Source organism: Macrotis lagotis, chromosome 1 (assembly GCF_037893015.1).
Source record: "Macrotis lagotis isolate mMagLag1 chromosome 1, bilby.v1.9.chrom.fasta, whole genome shotgun sequence".
Classification (NCBI taxonomy): Eukaryota; Metazoa; Chordata; class Mammalia; order Peramelemorphia; family Peramelidae; genus Macrotis; species Macrotis lagotis.
In genome coordinates, this window is record NC_133658.1 from 918,012,571 (window position 1) to 918,035,973 (window position 23,403).

The 23,403-nt window shown below is 39.5% G+C and overlaps 2 protein-coding genes across 6 annotated transcripts in view; both read left to right on the top strand.

The window, feature by feature from the left end:
- LOC141509174 (uncharacterized) overlaps window positions 1-23,403 on the top strand; it is a 1,085,709-nt gene that overhangs the window by 256,768 nt on the left and 805,538 nt on the right. The window lies entirely within an intron of this gene.
- On the top strand, window positions 134-7,606 carry LOC141509958 (immunoglobulin superfamily member 1-like). 5 transcript variants are annotated; one of them, XM_074219858.1, is made up of 11 exons: window positions 134-222; window positions 456-491; window positions 697-972; window positions 2,667-2,966; window positions 3,282-3,578; window positions 4,514-4,813; window positions 5,259-5,546; window positions 5,952-6,056; window positions 6,181-6,204; window positions 6,558-6,595; window positions 6,957-7,606. In XM_074219858.1, the coding sequence occupies exons 1-11, from the start codon at window positions 189-191 to the stop codon at window positions 7,086-7,088; spliced, it is 1,830 nt and encodes a 609-aa protein (XP_074075959.1). In that variant the 5' UTR covers window positions 134-188; the 3' UTR covers window positions 7,089-7,606. The 5 variants fall into 5 exon arrangements, with proteins under 5 accessions (XP_074075959.1, XP_074075961.1, XP_074075964.1 ...); XM_074219860.1 differs by having other exon boundaries at window positions 2,667-2,927; XM_074219863.1 differs by having other exon boundaries at window positions 6,181-6,208; window positions 6,957-7,004.

Sequence of the window (23,403 nt, forward strand, 5' to 3'; positions counted from 1 at the left end):
TCAGAGCTCAACCTTGAAGGATCAGGGTCCTTCTTTCATCATTATGAGAGCGGAAATTGTGGGGCCTGAGTTTAGGGGTGTAAGACAACGGGGTTGGCCACCACATCCTGGCCAGGGTCTAGTCTGCCTACCTTTCCCCTTCTGCACAGTTGAGGCCAGGCAGTCCAGGGCAGAGCTGAAGACCCACCATGTTTCACACAGTCACTTTCCTGATCTCCATTGGTGAGTCTTCAAGGTCACTAGTGGAGAAGGGACAATGTGACAAGACTCTTGAGTGACTGAATGACAGAGAAGACTAAGGAAGAGAGGGAGCAAGACTCCAGGATCTGCTCCAAGGGTTCTTTCTTCATATTTATTCTAAAGTGATTTAGAAGATGACAGATGATGGTGAGAGCTGGTGAGGGGTTAGCATGAGCTAGATGAGGGGTCATCTGTAACCTAAGCTTCTCTTACAGGGCTCTGTCTGAACTGGGTGATCGGGAAACAACTGGGTGAGTCCTGCCCCCCTGCCCCAAGATCCCTCTGTTCTTTTTCCTTTCCTTGTACCAGACTGATCCACACAACTACTCCCAAGAAAAGGAGGGAAGGAAATAGGGGATGGAGGAATGAATGCATGAGGTCTTTCAGGAAAGGTGGTAAAGGAAACACAAGGGGTAAAATGAAATCCCTAGGAATCTGCCTTTTTTTCCTCCCTAGAAACCCTTCCCAGACCCACCCTCTGGGCTGTGCCTAGTCCTGTGGTCACCAAGGGAATGGATGTGACCTTCAGCTGTCAGGGCCACTTGGGGACTGACAGATTCCAATTATGGATGGGTGGAGAGATTAGAGAGGAGAGGAATGCATCCTGGGGTCTGGCAGAGTTTGTATTCAAGAATGTGGACGACATGCGAGATGCAAGGAGTTACAGCTGCCGCTCTGGACAGGGGTCCTTCTGGTCAGAGCCCAGTGACCCCCTGACCCTGGTGGTGACAGGTAAGGAGCTACTGATGAATAACCCTCTTTGTGGGAAAGATAACAGTCCTGAGAATTGAGCCCCAGATCCCTCTCTAGAGAGATAGCTTCAAGGGGGGCAATTCTGCAGGTTTTATTGCCTGCCCCCCCTTACCACCCCACATCCTCAGACTTTGGAAAGTCCTTGTTCTGCATCTCACATTTTGTGTTCTGAAATATTCCCCCTCAATAAGCACTGTGAGGAGGAGACACATGTGCCATTATTTCACTTTTACAGATGGGGTAACTGAGACCTGGATAGGAGGGAAGGTGACTTGAGCAGATCACTTGGTTCTTAATTTGACAGTCAGAGTTGAAGCTGTTAACTAACTCCCAAAATAGGGATCCCTGGTGACTGAGCCAGGAGAGCCGGGCTGCTCCCCCTGAGAGGATATACAGCAAACTGGGGGGCAAGTGTGAAATACCTTTTCCTGAGAAAACTATCTGGATAAATGGGTGCTAAGATCCAAGAGGTCTCTTCCAACCTTCCATTTGTTGTTGTGCCTCCCATTGTTCTCTTTTGCTCTCTCTGCATTTCATCCTGGCCAGATGACATTACTTCCCTTCATGTCCCACCACTTTACCTTTGCTCTCACAGTTCCCCTGCCTGTGATACCCTTCCCACTTTCATCCATAACTTTCCTGCTTGTGCCCAAAGTCATATCCTGGCTGTTCTAAGACCAGCTCCTGATTGATCCAAGTGACTATATCCTGGCTCTTGGCCCTCTCAGGGGTTTGCCTTCCCCTCTCTAGCATTGGGGCTTCTATGGGTTTGTTGTGTAGGAAGGCCTGCTGAAGGGAAAAGGAGCTGGTGACTGGGAGCCTGAGGCAGGGCTTGAACACCTGCCTCCTTAGGCCCTGACTGTGTGACTATGGACAAGTCTGTGATCACGTGACCATGCTTTCTGTGACCATAGTTTCCTCTTCCATGACATGAAACTCATGGACTGAATTATCTAATGGGGTGACTTGTGCTCAGACCCCATTGGTTCCTGAGACTGCTAGCTCCTTGAGGGCAGCCAGAATGGGACCTACCATAAACTTTTGAGGCTCAGTGATGGGAGGGAGATCAGAGAGAACAGGAGAACTTAAGAAAATCTGATTCCTAAAAGCTATGAGGGAGCCCCCCATTTTCCACTCCCAACCTGGCCCATCCAGGGACACCTACAGCTTTTCTCTGGCTTGATGGAGGGATAGGCAGGGTCCCAGGAAAGGGACCTGTAACCTTTAGGCAGTGGAGGAAAATGGTGGGAAGCAGAAGTGGGTCAGAACCACTAGCATGTGGGGGTTATACGGGGGACAGAACTTTGCAAACCTCAAAAATTAGGAGGAAAGTCTGAATTAACCAGTGAGGCTGCATTAAGATAGAGCCTTGGTTAAGTAGGTTCAGGTTGTAGGGGCAGAGCTGGTCCCCTGGAGGAGATGAGAAGAGCCACACTGGGGCAAGGTGACTTGCTCTGCTCTTGGCCCTTCTCCTCCTATCACACTCTGCTTTCAGAGTCTTCCTGGACCCAGATTATCTTCCTCTGGGTAACCCAGAAGCCCAGTCATTACTGAGCAAAGGGGCCTATACAGTGAGCCTCAGCCACCACTTCCCTTCTCAACTGCTTTAGGGAATGATGTGAGGGATGGGGGATAGAGATCTCAGGTCCCTACTTTTCTTCCTTCTTTCACAGGACTTCTCCCCAAACCCACTGCTGGAATCTCTCCTGGTTATGAAATGACTCCAGGGTCAACAGTGACCATCTCATGCCAAATCTCATCCCAGGTCCCCCTCCAGGAATATAACTTTGCCCTCTTGGAGGCCACGAACCTGGAGCCCTTGGAGACAAAGAGCCCTGGAGGGACGAAGGCTGTTTTCTCATTTTTGTCTGTGAGGGCTGAGGACACTGGGGGTTACAGATGTATTTACTACAAGAAGACAGCTCCCCACAGAGGTTCACATCCTAGTCTGATTGTACATCTGACTGTGAATGGTATCTGGAGATGGGAACTCCCAATGCCCCCAATTCCATCCCCCAAGTAGCGTTCACAGAGTTATGGCAAGAATTCTGCAGGGATAGGTTTGGGGAGACTGGAGGAGACCCTGATACCTCTCCTGTCCTGTATGGATTCAGATTTTGACCCCGGATGGTAGGGGCGTTCCCAGTCCAATGCAAGTCCCAAACAATAAAGTGAGCAGAGAGGCCCAATCCTTGCAAACTTGCCCTCTCAATTAGACCTTAAGGTCTAATTGAGCAGGGAGTTATAAATGACTTTTGACTTTAACTTCTGGTGCCTCTTCCCCCCAGGAAAACTCCCCAAGCCCTCTCTCTGGGCCCAATCTGGCCTGATGATATCCCAAGGAGCCAACATCACTCTCTGGTGCTCAAGGCCCAAGCAGTCTTCCTTTGAAGAGGTGACTTTCATTCTAAGGAAGGCAGAGACCCAGCAACCCTTAGAGCACCAGACCTCGGCAGATCCCTGGACTGGCTTCCTCCTCCCATCTGTGAGACCTGAGGACACTGGGAGCTACAGCTGTGCCTACAGGGAAAGAAGTTCTGGTGGAGAATCAGAACCGAGTGATATCCTCGACCTGGTGGTGCCAGGTGAGGGGGATCTTGGGATTTCAGAATAACTCAGATTTTGACCTTCTGCTCTCTACCCCGAAAGGGGTCTCAGAGAGATAAATTATGGTTCTATATCATCAGCTCTCCTCTGGGATCTGTTAGGATTCTGGGGTATTAGATGACATGGGGCATATCCAATGTGATATAGAACATGTGGAAGAAAGGTGGTGGTAGGACCTGAGTTGGGCAAAAGGAGAAGAGTCAAAGAGCTCCAGAACTGATAGGTTTCTTGGAGTTCTTGAGGCCACACCCTATATTACCCTTACCAATGAGCAGAGAGGCCTAGAATGGTCTTGTCCAGGGTCACACAACAAGTGAGTAACAGAGCCTGGAAATGGGATTGAGCCTTCTCCTAGATCATAATATGATCTCCAGTTTAGGCTGAGCCTGGAAGAAAAGTGAGAGGCCATGATCTTCCCTCCTTGGAGTCATAGGATTCATGAGAACAGAGACTGGATTAAATGTGAAATTCTCCTTAGATTTCAGGTAGCTATAGTTAAAAAATTAAGAGTGATCTTCTGGTCCAAACCAAAGAGGAGAGAACTGAGGTTCATGAGCAGCCAGGGAAGGCCACAGCAAACAGTCTAAGGCCCAGAGTCAGGAAGACTCAGTTTTATATTTAAATCATATCTCAGATACTTCCTAGCTATTTGACCTTGAACAACTCATTTGTCCATATTTACCTCAGTATCTTCTCCTTGTAAAATGAGCTGGGACAGAAAATGGCAAATGCTCCCAGTATGCCTGAAAAGCAAATGGGGCCAAGATGAGTGCACATGACTGAAAAACAACTGAACAAACAATCTGAGACTCAGTCAGGACCAATGATTAGATCAAAGTCATACATACACGCAGTCAAAACATGCCTCTACCCAGGTGTCCTGACTCTCAGCCCCTTGTTCTTGTGCTTACAGGGTCTCTGCCCAGGCCTTCCCTCATAGCCCTCCCAGGGCTTTTGGTGGAACCTGGGATTCATGTAACTCTCCGGTGCCGGCTTCCCCCTCAGACATCCTTCAGTGATGTGACATTCTCTCTGCTAAAGGTGGGGTCTCCTCTGCCCCTGCAGAGCCAAAGCCCAGCAGGGACCTTTGCTGAATTTCCCCTCTTCTCTGTGAGGTCCCAGGATGCTGGGAACTACAGTTGTGTCTACCATGGAAGGATGGTTCAACACCTCGTATCTGAAACCAGTAATACCCTAGAGATCTGGGTGACAGGTGAGGCAGTGTCCAAGTCCTCAATGTCTAAAGTAGAGTCTAGGGACTGAAACCTGAGAGGAATTCCAGGAAATCTGGGAGGGTATGTTGTTTTGGGCTGTTTTGACCATCATGAGCTAGATGTTGGAAGAAGGGCTGGTCATTCTTTAAGAAGGGGAGAATAAAAGTGAAAGGTTGAACCAGTTCAGATGTTGGCCAAGCTCAGGCAACAGCGATAGAAACAAGAAAAAATTCTCTGTTTCTGCATGGTCAGAGAAAAAATCTAAGATTTAGCTCCATGCCTCTTCAGGGAAGGATACTTGGGATAAGGAAGGACAAAAAGAGTTGGAGGAAGTGAGAGGTTTTGGTCAGGGAGTTTTTTGGGGTGTCTTGGCCCCTATTTCTGTGCCCCTCATTACTACTGTGGAGAGACTTTTGAAGATTTCTGATTCTATTATATTTTCAGATGCATTACCCAGACCATCTCTCTTAAGCCGGCCTGGTTCAGAGATGGCTTCAGGGGCTGATGTCACCCTCCTTTGCCAGGGACCTTCCTGGGCTATTAGATTTCTTCTATATAAGGAGGGAGATGGAAAAAACCTGAGGAGCATGGATACAATTCAAGATGGAGCCCAGTTCTTCCTGACTCATGTGACCCCCCAGGACTCTGGAAATTACATCTGTAGCTACCAATTCAGCAACAATGGAAGTCTCTGGACACAGCACAGTGACCCCCTGCAGATTATTGTCAGAGGTGAGGGAGAGAAGTTAATAAAATCCAATAGAGGGTGCTGATGACCACTCCCTTCATCGTCCCTCCAAGGAAATGAAAACAAGCTCTTGGTTCTTGCCAAGAGACATGGGAGAGGAGACAATGGAGACTTTGACACTATCCTCAATTCTTAGCTCATAGAGACCAACGGTGTGAGTTGGGACAGGAGGCTTCTCTCTTTGCTCTCCTTTTACACACGTATTTCTATCTTGGTTTCGGGTTTTCTGAACCTCGGTGTAAAGGATAAGCCAATTCTGGGCAACATTTGTGCCAAACTGTTTGATGCCAATCCTGGCTCTGCAGGGAGGTAAGAGGAGAAAATACAGGGGCAATATAAGGGTCTCCTCAAAAAACTAATTTATGAAGATTCTTCTGTCTCCACCACAGGATCAGTTCTCGGTATCACCCTCATTGTCATCCTCAGCTGTGTTTCCTTCCTCCTCCTCTGTCTTCTCCTGCTGGTATGCCTCCGCCAAGGATGCATTTCTAAGGGTGAGAGAGAGAGTCAAAGACTTCATCTCTTAAGAAATAGGTGTGGGGAAGGACTGGGGCATCCATTTTCTCCTTGAGATCTTCCCTCAACTTTTTCTTTTCTTCCCAATGTCTCTCTCAATAGGGTCTTTACAAGGAGAAAGCCATAGTAGGTAAGGAGACTCAATCACTCTTCCCATAGTCCTCTGTTGCTTATTTCTCATGTATCTCTGAACTCTCCCCACTGAACAGAGTTAGATGAGACAATGCTCATAGATCCTCCCAGGGTGAATTCCATCCCCCTGACCTATTTCCTTCTTCTCTCCCTTCCACAGGTATCTTTCTTGTTTTCTTCCCTGGAATACCTGCCTGTCTCATCACCCTGATGCCCCTAGAGAGGATGACATTAATAAGTTATTTGGGCAGGAAGGGGATATAATAATGAATCAGGGGGAGGAGATTATGGAGGGGAGACCTGGCCCTGGGAACTGGGAGAATAATAAAAGTTTCCCTTCTTTTTAGGTATTGAAATGGCCAAGAAGAGATCAAGGAAACCATTGGTGAGTTACCCTCATCCTATTCTCCAAATGGAAGAGCCTTAATCTCATCCTTTCCCAACAGGTTCTTGGCCCAGATTTGAACCACTTTTAATGAATTATTTGTTTTCTTCTTGTCAGCCAATGCTGGAATTCTGAATTGGTTATACATTAATTTATTGGGGTGCTTTGTTAAATTATGAAATCACTGTGCTCAATATCATTCATTTCCTTTACAATCCTATGGACTACATTTCCTATAATTAAAGAAATGCAAATGAGAAGTCAACCTTGGCTTTCATTGGAGAGCCTGTCACAGTTTTAATGATATAAAGATAGATTAAAAACTCCTGCAAAGTCACTCACTCTTGTTTTTCTTCTTTAGGTTTCCATTGCTGAAGAATCCCAAGTACTGTGTTATGCTCAGTTGAACCTACAAACCTTGAATAATAGGAAATCTAACTCCATGAAGGAACACCCAGAGCCCTCATTCTATGCCACTGTTTCTGGAAACTGATTTGGTCACCTATTTCAAGGAATTTTATCCCTTTCTCTTTTCTTCCATCTTCTCCCCTGTGCCTTATGCCTTGGTAATATGTTTTCTAGTACAACTTTCCCATTTGTGCAACCAAATTCATCTACCTCCAATGATGAGAAATTTATAAGATACCCATAGAGAAGAAGGGGGAATAATCATCTCACTAAAAGTTGTGGGGACCAAGAAAGACTTCTGAACTAGACTGGTTTGGAGATGAGTTTTAAGGGAAATTCACTGGGCAAGCTAAGAAATAGATTGGAGGAAGGATACCCTTCCAAACATGGAGTACAGCCACCACAGAGGCATTGTGTTTGAAGACTATTGTGTGCCAGGGCTAAAAATAATTCACAGAGTGGTAGTTCATAGAGAGGGAGACAGTGAAATTGAAGAATATTAAAAGAAGGGAAAGCCACAGTGGCTCTTTACATTATCATACCACCTCTCACCCTTCAGCCTCACTCCATGAATCCAATCTGGGACCAATTCCTGTCTTTTCTACCTCCATAATGTTTCATATATATATATATATATATATATATATATATATATATATATATATATATATATATATATATCCTCTTCTCTCCAAACACCAACTACTTTCCTGGGACTCTCCATACATCTGAACCCTAACAGTCATCTCCTACAACCAGTCTCTCCCATCCATTTCATTGGCCACTCAGTCATCAAATTAATGTTTCTAAGGTACAAGTATGACTATGACAGACCCCCTGGTTAATAAAATCCTTTTAATCTCTAGGATTAAATCTGAAATCTATCATTCAAAGTCCTTCATAACCTCCCCCATGGCTTTTCAAGTCTTCTTGCATCCTTTTTTTTTTTTTTTAGGTTTTTGCAAGTCAGTGGGGTTAAGTGACTTGCCCAAGGCCACACAGCTAGGTGTGGCTTGATTTGGACTCAGGTCCTCCTGACTTCAGGGCTGGGGTTCTATCCACTGCACCAGCTAGCTGCCCCTAAATCTTCTTGCGTCTTATGGCTCCTTTCACACTCTTGGTGCAGGAGCTCTTTGGATTTTCGTGTTCATGTGGTTTAATTCCATTCCCCAACCAACTTTTTATTAAAGACATTAGTACTTGAGGTGCTAATTAATATATATCTACATGGCTTGAAAATGAACCTGTGGATTCTTGAATCAATCCACATCATTAGTATATTATCTTCCCCTTGCAAATATGAGAGAACGAGATGACAGAGCATTGCATTTTGTGTCTTTGCCTCCCAAGCGCTAGCCCAATGTCTAGCATGGACTAGACATTTAATAAATGTTTGACTGATAGTTGGAGTGCCTGGTCTTTATGAGTTTGAGAGACCTTTGAGACAATATATTTTGAGAGGGCCATGAGACTGATTAGTGTCTAACTGGATGGAGGACTTTCTGCCTAGAGATGAACACTCAGCCTATGGGAACCAGTGAGTTTCTTGTGCAGTCATCTTTTTTATTATACTATATTATGAAAATGTTTCTTTTCTTCAATAAGTTAAAATTTCTTTAAGTGATTAAAGATGGAAAGGTTAAAAAATAATATAAGGAGATCTTCAGGGGGGAAAATTTCAGGAGACAAGAAAAAAGGATGTATGTCCACTAATGGCTCATACAAAAGACCAGGCTCTTGGAATATAGGCTAAATGGAGAATTCAAGGAGGCTCCAAGACATGAAGGGGGACAGATGAGTAAAAGTGTCCTCGATCTATCCTTGCTATTATGAAGAGATAGGCAGATTGGTGAGAATTATCTGGGAGCTCATATTCTTGCAAATACTTTCCTACTGTTCACTCTGTAGCTTTTCTTGTTTATAGTTGTGCTTTCTTCTTTGTTTTGGATGATGGGATTAATGCAAATTTCAGTGTAATTTTCAAATTATTTTGAACTTATACACACAACTACACAGCAAAACAACAGAATTTCCAAGTATACAACAGAACACAAAAATAGGATTGTGCAGGTCATAGAATTTTTATTTACATTTTATTGTCCTTTAAAAATTAATATATGTATGTTGGCCTATCTACATACAGTCTATCTGCCATAGGATAGTTGCAAAATTTCCCTGCTCTGTATTCTTTCTTTCGAACTTTCTTGTATTCTCTTCTCAGTTTTTCAAAAGAATGAATAAATGCCCTCCTTTTTTGGAGGCATTTTAACTATTAATGTCAGCATTACCTCTACTCCAACTATCCTCCCCCAATTAAAAAAAAGATATTTTACAAAATAAACTAAAAGCAAATGAATCGACGTAGTATTCCTGTCCAAAAGTGTCTCTTCATTATTTCTCAGCTAAGACTTGGCTACCAAGCTTCCTCAGAGGTCTACTGAAGGTCAGATTACTGATTGCATTGTTCCGAGTTCTTGAGATTTTCAAAGTTACTTTTGTTTATGATATTGTTATCCTTGTATAATTCTCCTGGTTCCTCTTGCTTCACATTTCCCACTCCATCAGTTCATATTAGTCAGGATTTTTTGGTATCATTTCATTTCCATTTTCATATAATGCAATATCATTTTATGATTTTAACTTATCCTAGTTGGTAAAGTCATTTCTCAATTGTCTAAAGGACAATCTAGGACTTTTCCTTAGTTTCTTGCATTTCTATGAATTGTTACTCAGGATAAACTCCCATATTTGGTATGTTGGTCGAAAATCATAGTGGTTTATCATGGCACTTACTAAGCAGCATGATAGAAACTTAATAAATGGTTATTTATTGATAGATTACTGTCTCTCTGTGACAACTCACATGTAAAATAGTCAAATGATTAAACAAAATATACAATACAGTGGCTTCATCTACAAGTGATTCATATAGGGCCACTGGACTCTGGAGAAGAAAGACTTGTGGCTTAGGAGGACATCCTTTTACTCAAATTCATCTCATGTGCTTGTCATGGCATCACCTCCATAATGTCATGATTTTCTTCAAGGATGGAAGAAAAAATTCATCATCACCACCTATATTTGTATATATATATATATATATATAATATATATATTATATATATATATTTGTATATGTGTTTATTTGTTTATATCTATATCTATGTATCTACATATCTATCTGCCTCTACATTTTTCTTCTCTATATTAGGAAGTGGATACCAGGTTTCATCATCAATACTTATGGAATTTGGATGGTCACTTTGTTAATCAGAGTTCTGAAAGCTTACAAAGATATTTTCATAATGTGATCTTGTCATGGTATTAATTACTTCTGTTCATTTGACTCTTCATCAGTTTTTACAAGAACTTGAAATTTTTAATTTTGTATTTTTTTCATTGTTTAAAATGTTTAACCCAGTTTTCTTCACTCTGCATCCATTCATGAAAGGATTCCCATGTTGTTTGAGACTTTGTTTTTCATTTTGATAGCACATTAGTATCTGTCACAATCATTACCACAACTTTATCATATATTCCTCCAATTTATCATGTTCTTCTAAGATCTTTGATCTTCCAATGGAAAACGAAATTGTTCCCCACTTTATTGGAGATAACTAACATTGAGCCAGACTCCCTTCAACAGGCAAGAGACAGGAACCGCAGTTTGCTTGAACTATTGTGAAGGTTCACCTACTTACACTCATTTATTTTCAAGGTAGAAAAATGACATTGGTTCCTCATCTATGAAAATGCTCCAAGTCTGTATCTCAAGTACCCAAAGTGAAGAAGAGAAGAGCTGGTACTTTGAAGTTAGGGCATCATTTCTTTCATCTTCTTCATAACTTTAGCAAAAGTGTAAAATGACTGTTGGTGCTTCTTCCTGACTGATGTGCTCTAGAAGACACTGTCCCAGGAATCAAAGTTCAAACTTCATAATCACCTGGTGAGCTCTGGGAAAAAAAAATTTACTTGAGTCTTTTATCATTGTACTAATGTAAGCATTACATATCTGATGGAAGTCTTGTGCTCTTCAGGTTAAACATCTCCAGTTCTTTCTACTGATCATCAGAAAAGGTAGGGCATGCACTCCACCCACCAAAGTGTTCAATATTCAATATTCAATAAGTCAGTGTTCTCCAATCCTTTCCAAGCTCTCTCTCTCTCTCTCTCTCTCTCTCTCTCTCTCTCTCTCTCTCTCTCCATCTTTCTCTGACTTTTTGTCTCTGTCTCTATCTCTGTCTCTGTTTTGTTTTTGTTTCTCTGTCTCTGACTCTGTCTCCCTCTGTCTCTCTATCACCTCTGCTATTGTTGCCACATGTTTATGCTCATTCTCAACTCCTCTGGTTTAGGCATATGGGAAGTTTCCTAATGCGACTCTATTAGTAACCTTGGAGACTATGATTTTAAAAAGTTGGGCAGAGCATGAAGAGAGATAATGGGAATGTCCGCTGTGTGGACAACAAAAATGAAGAAGACCCCTATCTCTTCCTAGATGAAGATCCTCTAGCAGGATACTTCTCATTTCTCACCTGATCTGACTCTCAAAGCTTTCTTCAGCCCCATTTTCCATAGGACTTCTCTTTATTCTTAGTCTACCCGTTAGGGGCAACTATCTCCTCCTGATTCTTGTTCTTGCCATCCTAGGTCATAAAATCATACCACCAGCGGTCTATGAAAAATGGGCCAATTGGCTAACAACAGCTTTAGCATGGTTATCGAGCTATCAAATAAATGCACTTGTATTAATACAAAAATCAGTTCAAATTAATACAAAAAGATGTTCAAGACAGAACACATTTCTAAAAGTGTGGAGCAACTAATACACATCAATGAAAATATAATTTCATACAAGGTACCCTGTGCATTAATGGGCATTGATATTACCATCTGACTACATGGATTACTGATGCTCCAATTTCACTTGGGATATTTTAAGGTAATTTAGTCACCTTGTTCTCCTGTAACCTGCTGACCCGCATGCTCTGTACCATAGCTAGTTCATGGGATTGGCTGATTTATAGGCCTCCTGAGGACTAAAGCCCTTCTTGGACCAGAATTTGTAGAAGACTTAAGCCATTTCATAGGGTAGGATAGAACCAATGCTGATCATGTTAAATATTTGTTTCTGAGTCACTCTCTTGCTCAGACAGATTCTGTGTGACTGGCAGGTGGGCCTATGATATAGCATAAATGTCATCATCTTTGTGAAGTCCTTAAGATAGTATCTGGCATACAGTAGGCACACCTACCCCTAGTGAGCTCTTATGTCCAGTCCACCTTTTTTTAAGGCACCCTAGTCCTGGATGGGATGGAGGGTGTGTTCAAGGAAAACATGCACTTCTGGTGTAAGGACTGCCAAGCCCTTTTAAGGGTTTCTTTCCACCTTAGATGTCCACCTGAGCCTCCTAATTCTCACCCCCTAACTTATAGGAAGTTGTAGCATGCACAGATTAGGGAAAGGTTTATTCTAAAGTCCTTAAGGACAAGGAAAATGTGCTTCTTATTAGTTGCACCCTCAGTTCTTATCACTGTGCCTGGTGTATAGTGGACACTTAATAAATGTTTATTTAATTCGATCAATGCTGTCTTCAATTTGCATTTCCAAAATTCATTGATTGAATTAAAATATTTATTAAAAACTTAGCATGTGTGGTACCATATATTATGAATTCTTTTTACAAAAAAAGAATTTATTAACACTTAAAAGAACTGAGGCATTGTACATATCACAGAGCAATAGAATGTCTGGAAAAAACCATGGAAGAATTAGAATGCAAAAATAAGCAGAAAGAAAATGAAAGAAATGTTCTATTAAAAAAAGAGGATAAAAATAACTTTGCAACATAAGAACTCTTAGTTGAGAGATTGGGTTTCTGGAAAAATCAAGAGGTTATAGGTCATCTGGAAAATATCCTGAAAAAGAAAACACAATTTCATACCCCAAGAAATCTTACAGAAAATTTGAAGTAAATTACAAAATATAGATTAAGAGACTACACAGAACACAGTTGAATGAGAAGAAATGCCCCAATTAGTTCAGTAGGAAACACAGAAACTTCGTTTCTAAATTATAATATTACTGAATAAATTTTATGGCAAGGAAAATGACTTTTTAAAGATTTTGCTAAATAATAATTTATTTTCCTAAAATCTCAAGTCTTTATTCTATATTCTGATTTATCTGATCACACACAGTTACTGATAGGGAGATGAAATATTTGTTTCTAAAACATAACTTTTTAAATATTTTCTCTTCAAGAATTTTTCCAATGCATTTTTCCAATGCACCTTTTATTTCTTATATACTTTAAACTTCATGGACTTTTAGTCTTCAAATTGTCATTCCCATAACATACATTAAAAAAAAAATACAAGCACAGAGATCCCCTGTTCATGTGCTTGTCTAGCCCTTGTCACAATTAACCTTTTAGCTTTAATTCTTTTGATTACTATTTGAATAAATTTACCTTTCTCTTTCTTTAGTGAATTTGTATACTGAATGCCCTGCTCACTTGTCTTCTTTTTAGGAATGATTCAATGCAATCACTGTCACCAAATATTCTAACTTTCTTTCTGATTTTTTTTCATGTCTCCTCCACCCAGGATTTTGGAATACCTTTGTTTTCCATTATTCACTCAAATATCATATTGTAATATTTCTTTGATTTTTTTGTAACTACTAAGAAAGTTAAGTCAAACTAGTAAATCTTGGAATTAAGAAAGTCATTTTCCTTGCCTAAAAATTTATTTAGTGATGTTATAAATCCACAATAAAGTTTCTGTGCTATCAGACAACCATAGGTAGAAGTAGGAATTCAATAAATCTAGGAGCTTTTTAGGGGTGAATTAATTAAATGTTTAACAAATATGGCAGGCAAATGTTGTTATAAATATCCAGATGTCACCACTCCTTATTAAAAGGAATAAGTTTTACATAGTAGAATTTTAGATTCATGTTCATTTTTTTTATCTTATGCTCTTTTTGTGGTTATGCTTCTTTTATTCCATAACTTAAAAAAATATAATAATGACTTTTTGGGGAGATAAAATGGGGAATCAGTCATTTAATGAACCAACAAGCATTTATTTAATGAGGTTACATCAGTTTCAATCATATATGCACAAAATAGCATAGTATTCAAAGGCTTAAAGACAATGGCAAATTAATTAGAAGAGCAAATACACAGTGAAATTATACTCATAGGGGAATCTTTATTTTCTAATCTACAAATTTGATAAAACTAATCATAATATAAGATAGAAGTTAAGGAGATGAATAGAATTTTAGGAATTCTATTATATAATTAAATATTATACTACCTCTGGAAAAAAACGCAGTGGGAATAGAAAGCAATAAAGTTTATTTCATTTTTACATCAAATCTTCAGAGAAATTGACCACATAGCAGGGCAAAAATACCTTACAACCAAGCATAGAAAATCAGAAATGCTAAATTCAAACTTTTCAGATCCAAATACTAAAAAGTTGGATTTGATCAGAAGCTGTGAAAGTTAGATTGACATTATTTGGAAACTAAATAATGTAATTTTAATGGAGGAGTGGGTCAAAAATTAAATTATCTCAATAATTTCTTTAAAATGAAATGGAACAGTGAAACTACATACCAAAATTTGTGGATGCAGTCAAAGCAGCATTACAGAGGAATTTTATAACTATAAATAATTAGTCAGAATCCTTGAAAAGTGAAGATAAATGATTTGGATTTGGAAGAACAAAAACAATTATATTTTAAATAAATAAATATTATTTTAATATTTATATTAATTTATTATTAATTATTTAGTTTAAACAGACGAGAAAATAGACTACGCAAGTCTGTCTTAGAAAAGAAATATAACAAGAGCTCCCTAAGAAAATTGTCCACTGGAGCAAATGGATACAAGGGAATTCTACCAAACACTCAACCATGCTCTAATAACTTTTTGGAAAAACAGGCAAAGAAAGAGAACTAATGAATTCCTTTTACAACGCAAATATGTTAATGATACTTAAACTAGATATAGCTATAGAAGAAAGAAATTTAGGATTAGTATAATATTAGAAAAAAATACCAGAAACAAAACCAGGGAGAAATCATTAGAAAATTCCATTAGATACAGAAAAATCTTTTGATAAGATACAATACTCATAATCATTAAAAACACCAGTAAGTATCGGAATCGAAGATACTTTCCTTAAAATGATAAAGAGTATCCATCTAAATGAATGTAGATAGGAGACATAGTGGATGAGTGCTGAGCCTAAAGCCATTTCAGGCATTTACTAGCTATATGACCCTGGACAAGTCCATTAGCATCTGTTTGCTTCAGTTCAGTCAAATATAAAATGGGGACCCTGGAAAAGGAAATGTCAAAACACACCATTTTGGTCACAAAGAATCAGACTATAATGCCTAAGTAACAGCATCGACAAACAAAGAAATAAACATTTAAAGCATTATTTTCTGAATAATTTTAAACTTGAAATCTTTTATGTAAGTTTGCAATAAAGCAAAAATGATCATTATCATCACTATTATTTAATATTGTTTTAGAAATTCTAGCTACAGCATGACAGAATAAAAGATATTGAAGAAATTAGAACAATGAGGAAACCAAGCTCTCACTCTTTGAATCTGATATGTTAGTATACTTAGAGAATTCCAGATAATCAATTAAAAAAACCACTTGAAATAATAAGCAACTTCAGCAAATTTGTAGGGCATATACCATTTACATTCCTAGTTTTTACCGATGAATTTTAGAAGCAACAGATAGGAAGAGAAAGCCGTTTAAATAACTAGAAATAGCTACTTGCCAAGATAAACTCAGGAACAATATGGACAAAATTATAAAACACTTCCTACACATTTAAAGTCACATGTAAACAAATAGACAAATATCAATTGTTCATGAGTAGACTAAGTCAACATAATAAAAAGTTAGAATTCAACCTAGAATAGTTTACAAATTCAGTGCCATACCAATCAAATTACCTACCTACCGATTTATCTATCTACCTATGTACATATGTAACTATTTGTCTTTCTAGCCATCATCTATCTATATTTCTGTCTATCTATATGTGTATCCATTTATCCATCTATCTATCCATCTATCCATTTATCTATGCATAAATCTATCCATTCATCTATATATCCATCTAAACATTGATCTAATTCATCTGAAAGAACAAAAGTTCAAGAATATCAATGGAGTTAATAAAAAAATGAAGGAAGGTGGCTTGTGAGGAGCAGAGCTATATTACATATCAATAGTCATCCAAACAATCTAGTACTGGTTAAGAAGTAAAGTAGTAGGGGGTGGTTAGGTGGCATAGTGGGGTGGCTAGGTGGCATAGTGGATAAAGCACCGGCCCTGGAGTCAGGAGTACCTGGGTTCAAATCTGGTCTCAGACACTTAATAATTATCTAGTTGTGTGGCCTTGGGCAAGCCACTTAACCCCATTGCCTTGCAAAAACCTAAAAAAAAAAAAAGAAAGAAAGTAGTAGTTCAGTGGAAAAGATTATGTAAACAATGCACATTAGGAAAAAATCATATAGAGTTAGTGTTTGATAAGCCCAAAGATTCCAGAGCTGGGGCAAGAACTCACTGGCAAATATTGCTGGGAATATAGAAAAGTGGTCTGATTGAAATTTAGTGGAATAGTATTTCACTTTTTATATTGAGATAAAATTAAAATGGATAAATGATTTAGACATAAATGGTGACAGCATAAGTAAATCAAGGGAGCATGAACTATTTTTTTCTTTTCTGATTTGTAAATAAGGAGAGAATTAATGACCAAACAAGAGATAGAAAGCATTATGGTAGGAATAATGATTTCAATTAGACTAAATTAAAGAGAAATACAATGTGAACAAGGTTAGAAAGGAAATAGGAAACTGGAAAAACCATTTGGTACAACAAGTTTCTCTGAAAAATATGGGAGAAAGTACTCATCTTTATTTTCCTCCATTGGTAACTGGGAAATCTTGAGAGCATTGTCCACTATCCAGACTCTGGGCAAGCATGCTGCCATATGATTGATGCACATTATTAATGAACTTCTGAAAATTATCTGACAGGAGAAGATACCTGATCCTGAGGTCCTTTCATGACCTCAATTGCCTAGCATTCCAACATTACTACAGGGAATACATCCTCCATGACTGGACACATTTTTAGAATGCCAGACACATGCTTAAAAAAAAGAATTATGGAAAACTCCCACAGGGCAAGTGCTCACAAGGGGGTCAGAAGACGGGATACTAAAACTCCTTGAAGGTCTCATCAAAGGACCTTAGAATTGATTATACAGCATGGGAGACACTGGCACAAGACTGCCCAATATAACATGCCCTCATCAGTGAGTGTGTTGCACTATATGAGGAAGGCAGAATTGAAATAGCTCAGAGGAAATGTGGTATCTAGAAGTTTAGAGTACCCTCATAAACTATTTGTGCCTGACCTGTGGTATAGCCTTAAGAGCTCATATTGGTCTGATCAGTCAGTTGGGCACACTGTAATTTGTCTCAAATATAGTGATGTCATTTTGGTCTTCTTTGATCATGAAAGACAAGAATCAACCAACCAATCTGTCATGATTCAGGATCAGACAGAGAGAAGAGACTTCCATATCCCCACCACGTTTTGGGTGAGGGGTGGATGCTAAGGATAGGACCTTGTGCAGAGAATAACAGGGGCCAGTGGGGCACAGTCCCCCCAAAAGATTAGTATGGTGCCCTAGATACAAAGGGAAGATGGCATGGTATGATAAGAAAGGAAAAGCTACAGAAGAGAATGCTTAGTCCCTTAGACTAGGGTTAAAATATTCTAGAAACTTTGATGCCATTAGCAAGAATGTGTATTCATAGGAGCAGAGTCTAGAGGAAGTGATTTTTTTTAGGTTTTTGCAAGGCAAATGGGGTTAAGTGGCTTGCCCAAGGCCACACAGCTAGGTAATTATTAAGTGTCTGAGACTGGATTTGAACCGAGGTACTCCTGACTTCAGGGCCGGTGCTTTATCCACTACACCACCTAGCCACCCCAGAAGTGAATTTTCTTAATGAACTTTTTGTTTCAATTTTGCTGATCTTATATTAGCATACTTGGCTTCCTTTTTAATTCTGTGTTTTTTATTTTATAATTTTAAACTATGATTTTGAGAAGAGTTTCCTGGATTACACATAGTCACAAAAAATGATGAAAATCTATCCCAGAAAAACAGAGAGTTAAAAGAAGGGTAGAGTGAAAACCACACTTTTCTGCAGGGGGATATTCAGATTATTACTTGTGAAAAAATCAAATAAATGGTCAGGGGAAACAATAGGTGTGTGTTACCCTCCTGTGTGAGCAATGAATTCCAGTGAAGATGAGATTCAAACCTTGTTCCCAAGCCTTGACTTCCCCTTTCTCCGTAAAAGGCTTTTTGGTGTAAGCTAATTTACTCCACTACAACCTCTTTCTTGTCCCTTCTTTTCTTAAAATCATCTATGACAGCAAATCATCCTTGGACCCTCTATTTATGTTTACTCTTTCTAACTTCCCTAAAATTTTAAAACCTCATTTTGGGAAAATTTTTTCTAAAACAAATAACCCCAAAACAAGAGGAAAAAACTGATAGAACATTGATGATTAGGGGGACTGTAGGAATCTAGGGACACTGTTGAATTGTTATTACAGTTGTGTATGCAACCATTTTGAAATGCAACTTGGGTTCATGCAATTAATACAACCAAATGTAGATAATCTTTGCCTCAGATGTGCTAGATCATATAGAAATTCAATTTATTCATCAAAGGGGGCATTGGGGAAAAGAACAGATCTTAAATGTACTGCATCATTTGCAGCAACATATTTTGTTTAAACAAAGAACTTGAAACAGTGCAGATGAATATAGATTGGAAAATGTATTAAGAAATTTTGATACATGAAATATTACAGTTTATTGCTGTGATATAATGATGCATAAACTGAACTGGGAGAAGCCCAGGAATATTTTCTGAATAGAATTCAGGGTAAAATCAGTTGAACCAACACACACATACACATATGCACATTTCAGTAATCTCTATGGAAAGAACCACCAAAAGTTATTAAAATGAATATCAAACAATGACAAGGAATGAACACAATCCTCCAGAGATGTTCTGCACCCCAGTGCTCTACACAAAGGAACTCCATGGGTCTGGCACATTATGTTCGTTTTCAGACATCTTTAGTATATTAGTATTTAGTATATTAACTTTAGTATATTAACTTTAGTATATTAACTGGAGTTGCATTAACTGGAGTTCCATCCACCCTCCCATCTCTTTACTACCCGCCCCCCCCAAGCACAAATTGTTTTTAAATCATTCTATCAAAGTCACGGAAAATCATGAGTGTCCATTACTTCTGGCTAAGTATATTCTTCCTAATAAAATTACAATTCTCAAAAGTTATGAGAATATTTCTCCCAGGTGGGGATATAGCCAGTTTCATCTTATTGGATAAGTTTTCTTTTACCTTTTCATGTATATCTTGAGTCTCCTGTTTGAAATACAAATTTCCTATTTAACTCTGGTCTTTGCATCAGGGAAAGTTGAAAGTCTCTTATTTTGTAAATTGTACATCTTTTCCCCTGGAAGAGAAGGCTCCATTTTTTTTCTGGATAGTGAATTCTTGGGTGCATTCCAAGCTCCCTTGCTCTTCACAATATCTTATTCCAGGTCCTTTGATCCCTTCAACTCAGAACCCAACGAGCACTTTAATTGACTTTCCCTTCCTCTCTGTGAGGGCCTAGGATCCTGGTAACTACAGCTCTAGCAAAGGAGTATGGTTCCATACCATGTGTCTGAGCCTAGTGAGGTCTTCGAGATTTGGGTGAGGGTGTGTGAAGGATCTCAGAGAATAGAAACAAATTCTGAAGTCATGATTAGGAAAGAGCCCAGGAAATCTGAAAAGGCATCTTGTGGGGGGGTCTTTCGAGTCCCATTGGCTAGTTTTTGAGATAAGGGGTGAATAATGGAAGAATGGGCCAGCTTAGGTATTACTCTAAGCTCTGGAGACAAGGAAGGAGTAAAAATCACCATGCTCCCTGGCATCCCCTGAGAGCATCTGAGGCTTGTGTTTCTAGATGTATTTTCCAAACCTTCTCTCTTAGCCTGGTCTTGTCAGGAGCCAATTTAAACCTCATACCAGAGTAGTCATGGAGTAGTAGTTTTGTTCTGTATAAGGAGGGAAATCAAAAATTCCGCTGAGTATGGATACCACTCAGAATTGGGCCTGTTTTTTTGATTCACAAGATCTCCCAGCACTCTAGCAAACACAGCTGCAGCTACTGACTCAACACCAATGAATGTCTCTGGATACAGTGCAATGACTCCCTGTAGCTTATAGTGAGTGATATGTGAGAGGAAGAAGCCCACAAGACCCATTGGAAGGTACTATTGATTTTCTCTCCCTCTGTCTTAAAAGGAAATGAAACCAAGTCCTTGGCTCTGGCCAAGGTATACAGCATAAAAGAAAAGAAAAATTTTGACACTGTTCTCACTCCCAGGTCCATAGGGACCCAGATTTGAGCTGAGTATGGCTACCCCCTGGACTTCTCTGTGATTCATAGTTTCCCCATCTAGATTCTTCTCTTTCTAACCTAAATTTGTAGGCATTAACCCTATTTATTTATTTATTTGGTTTTTGCAAGGCAATGAGGTTAAGTGACTTGCCCAAGGTCACACAGTTAGGTAATTGCTAAGTACCTGATGTCAGATTTGAACTCAGGTCCTCCTGACTCCAGGGCTAGTACTCTATCCACTGCACCTAGCTGCCCCATTAACCCTATTTAGCAGTTTTTGTGTCAAACTGTTGGATTCTGTTGGGGATGGACACTGTAGAGGAGGAAGATGGGAAATTCAGGTATAACTGTAGAGCCAAGATGAGCATCCCTTATTTCATGAGAGTTCTTCTATCTCCCCCACCTTAGTTTCAGGAGCCAATTACTCCCTTAGAATCACTCTCACAGTGTCAACTTTATCTTCCTCTTGGAAGGGATCAATGAAAAAGTATAAATTCATCCAAGACACCCAATTCTTTGTGAGCATCAACATTTCTGTCTGGGCACCTGGACAACTGATTCTCTACTTTCACCTGGGATATTTTCAGGTAATTAGGTAACTGGGTAGGCAAACCTTGCTCTCCTTTGGTCTGTCCTATACCAGTGTTACTTCTTGGAATCGGCTGATACTAGACCTCATGAGAACTAAAGTCCTGACTTCCTGGTCCTGAACTTGTAGAGGACCAAGGATGCCTTATTAGTTTTATGAGGTCTTGTGGGAGAGTATGTCCAGTGTTGTTTATGGGAAATGTCTGTCTCTACTCAGACATTTCTGGCATGACTGTCAAATAGTCTTGTGATATAAGATCAATGTGAGCACCTTTGTAAATCATTTAGCACAGTGTCTGTCATACAATAGAAAATTAATGTTTATTCTGTCTATGGGACAGACTCCATTGAGCTGAATGCTCATTACTCAACTGACTCAGCAGGGAATCTCACCTGTTGGTAATCAGTGATAGAAATAACTGAATAATCTTTGAAGGACCCCCCCCCCCCCCCCCGCAACTGTCTCTCAGACTACTTTGCAAATGGATATTTCCCAGTCTCTCCACTTCTAAGTATGCTTCCTTGTGTCCCACCATCAACACCAAGTTTGCCCAGTAGAACAAATGACCTTGTCCAGCAGATTTGATCATCCTAGTACTGTTCTTTTGGGTTTCTATGGGCTGCAGTTGAGAGAGGTAGTAAGCATCCTTTACTTTTCTCTCAAGAGAGAGGTGTGCTGAGGGGCTGGGGTCATTTCTAGAGTCTTTATCTAATGAAATTCCAACATCAGCAAGTACATGTTTCTGCTGCCCAAACGTTGGGGAGTTTGGGTGCAAAACCAGTGATGTTATTCAGGGTGGAGTTGAAACATGGGCCAGGAAAATTACAGCTTTGCTCCACTGAATATCTTCTCAGTCTAACTGACTGTAAGAGGTCACAATTTGTTGTCATATGTTTGCAAGGATGTGACTGAAATGTTGCAAATGTGGGTGCCCTGAGTAAAGCATTATTCTACATTTCTAATATTGACTACAGTCCACATGTCTGATCATAATAATTTTAAAATGTCTGCACAGGTTTGAAAGGAAACAGGTGGAAAACACATATATTGAGAAATGCATCTCCCAAAATAATGTAGCAGCCATAAAAAGCTGTCTGCTGACTAATTAGATAAGCTTGTGCATACATTGTCAAGGAAGTGGTCATTTACCACAGACATGTGACCCGTATTCTTGCTTTCTTTCAAGAGAGAAAAAAAAGTCAGACAAGCCATAAATATTTGCTGGCCCTAATCTCCAAATTTGTGAGGCCAGCTGGTAATTCTTTTCCTCTGCACACACCATGTGTAATCTCATATTTCATAGTGACATCCATACCTGTCTTTGGTCAAGAAAAACTGTTTCTTGTTCATTGTAGACATTTTTCTTGAGTCGTGTCTCCAAAGATGTCATGTTGTAAGACTTTTGTGACTCCAAAATGATCAGATCTGGGCAGCACCAAATTTGATCTGGCATCATGTGGAGGATCAATGACATTCCTATAGATCCAACTTCTGATGCTGTTTCCACCATAATGTAACATCAGAGATTTGCTCTTTTAACCTTTGCCATGACCTCCTTTTATTACTTCACAGAACGTTTACCAGTCATCCACAGACATCAGAATAAGTAGAGTTGGCTCAATGATAGCATTCTATCTGGTGGAAGTTCTAAACTTCCATCTGCACTGTCATTTGTTTGCTTTGGTTTACATACACCTTCCTCTTCTCTACATATCATCTGAACTTCTGTGCTACTTGGACTCCTCCTAAAAAGACATCTGAATGCCCCTGAATTTCCAGGACAATAAAGGTTATTGACCCTGTGAACATGATCCCATTTCTTGCCAGCAATTTCTACTGTGGAGCAGGTCAGCTGAAATAGCTCCATCTTTACAAATCCACTCCTAGAGCAGACCTCCAAGCACAGGGCCTGGCAGCTATGTCTCGTATATGCCAAAGAAATGCATGTAGACTGAAAAATAGAAGGATTATTCACCATTGTTTGAGAGTGGCTCCAGGCCTGGTGAAATGGAAAAATAGAACTCCTCCTCTTATGGGCTTTGTTAACTATATTATGTCCAGATTCAAAAGTCAGAGGAGCCTTTAGAAGAAATTGTTGCTTTGTCTATTCAGAACTCAAAAATGTGAATTGAAAAGAGGAGGAAGGTTGGGAATATGTCAAGGGGATTGGTATAGGGAATTTTTCTCAGGCCAAGGCATTGGCTCCTAAATTGGCCAGAATATCTCTGGATACTATTATCTTCTACATCAC

Bases quoted from the DNA above. Each gene is read 5' to 3' on its own strand.
- LOC141509958 (XM_074219858.1), top strand. From the start codon at position 189: ATGTTTCACACAGTCACTTTCCTGATCTCCATTG. The intron at 3,579-4,513 runs GTGAGGGGGATC...TTGTGCTTACAG, and splicing joins CCTCGACCTGGTGGTGCCAG to GGTCTCTGCCCAGGCCTTCC. The intron at 6,205-6,557 runs GTAGGTAAGGAG...CCTTCTTTTTAG, and splicing joins TTTACAAGGAGAAAGCCATA to GTATTGAAATGGCCAAGAAG.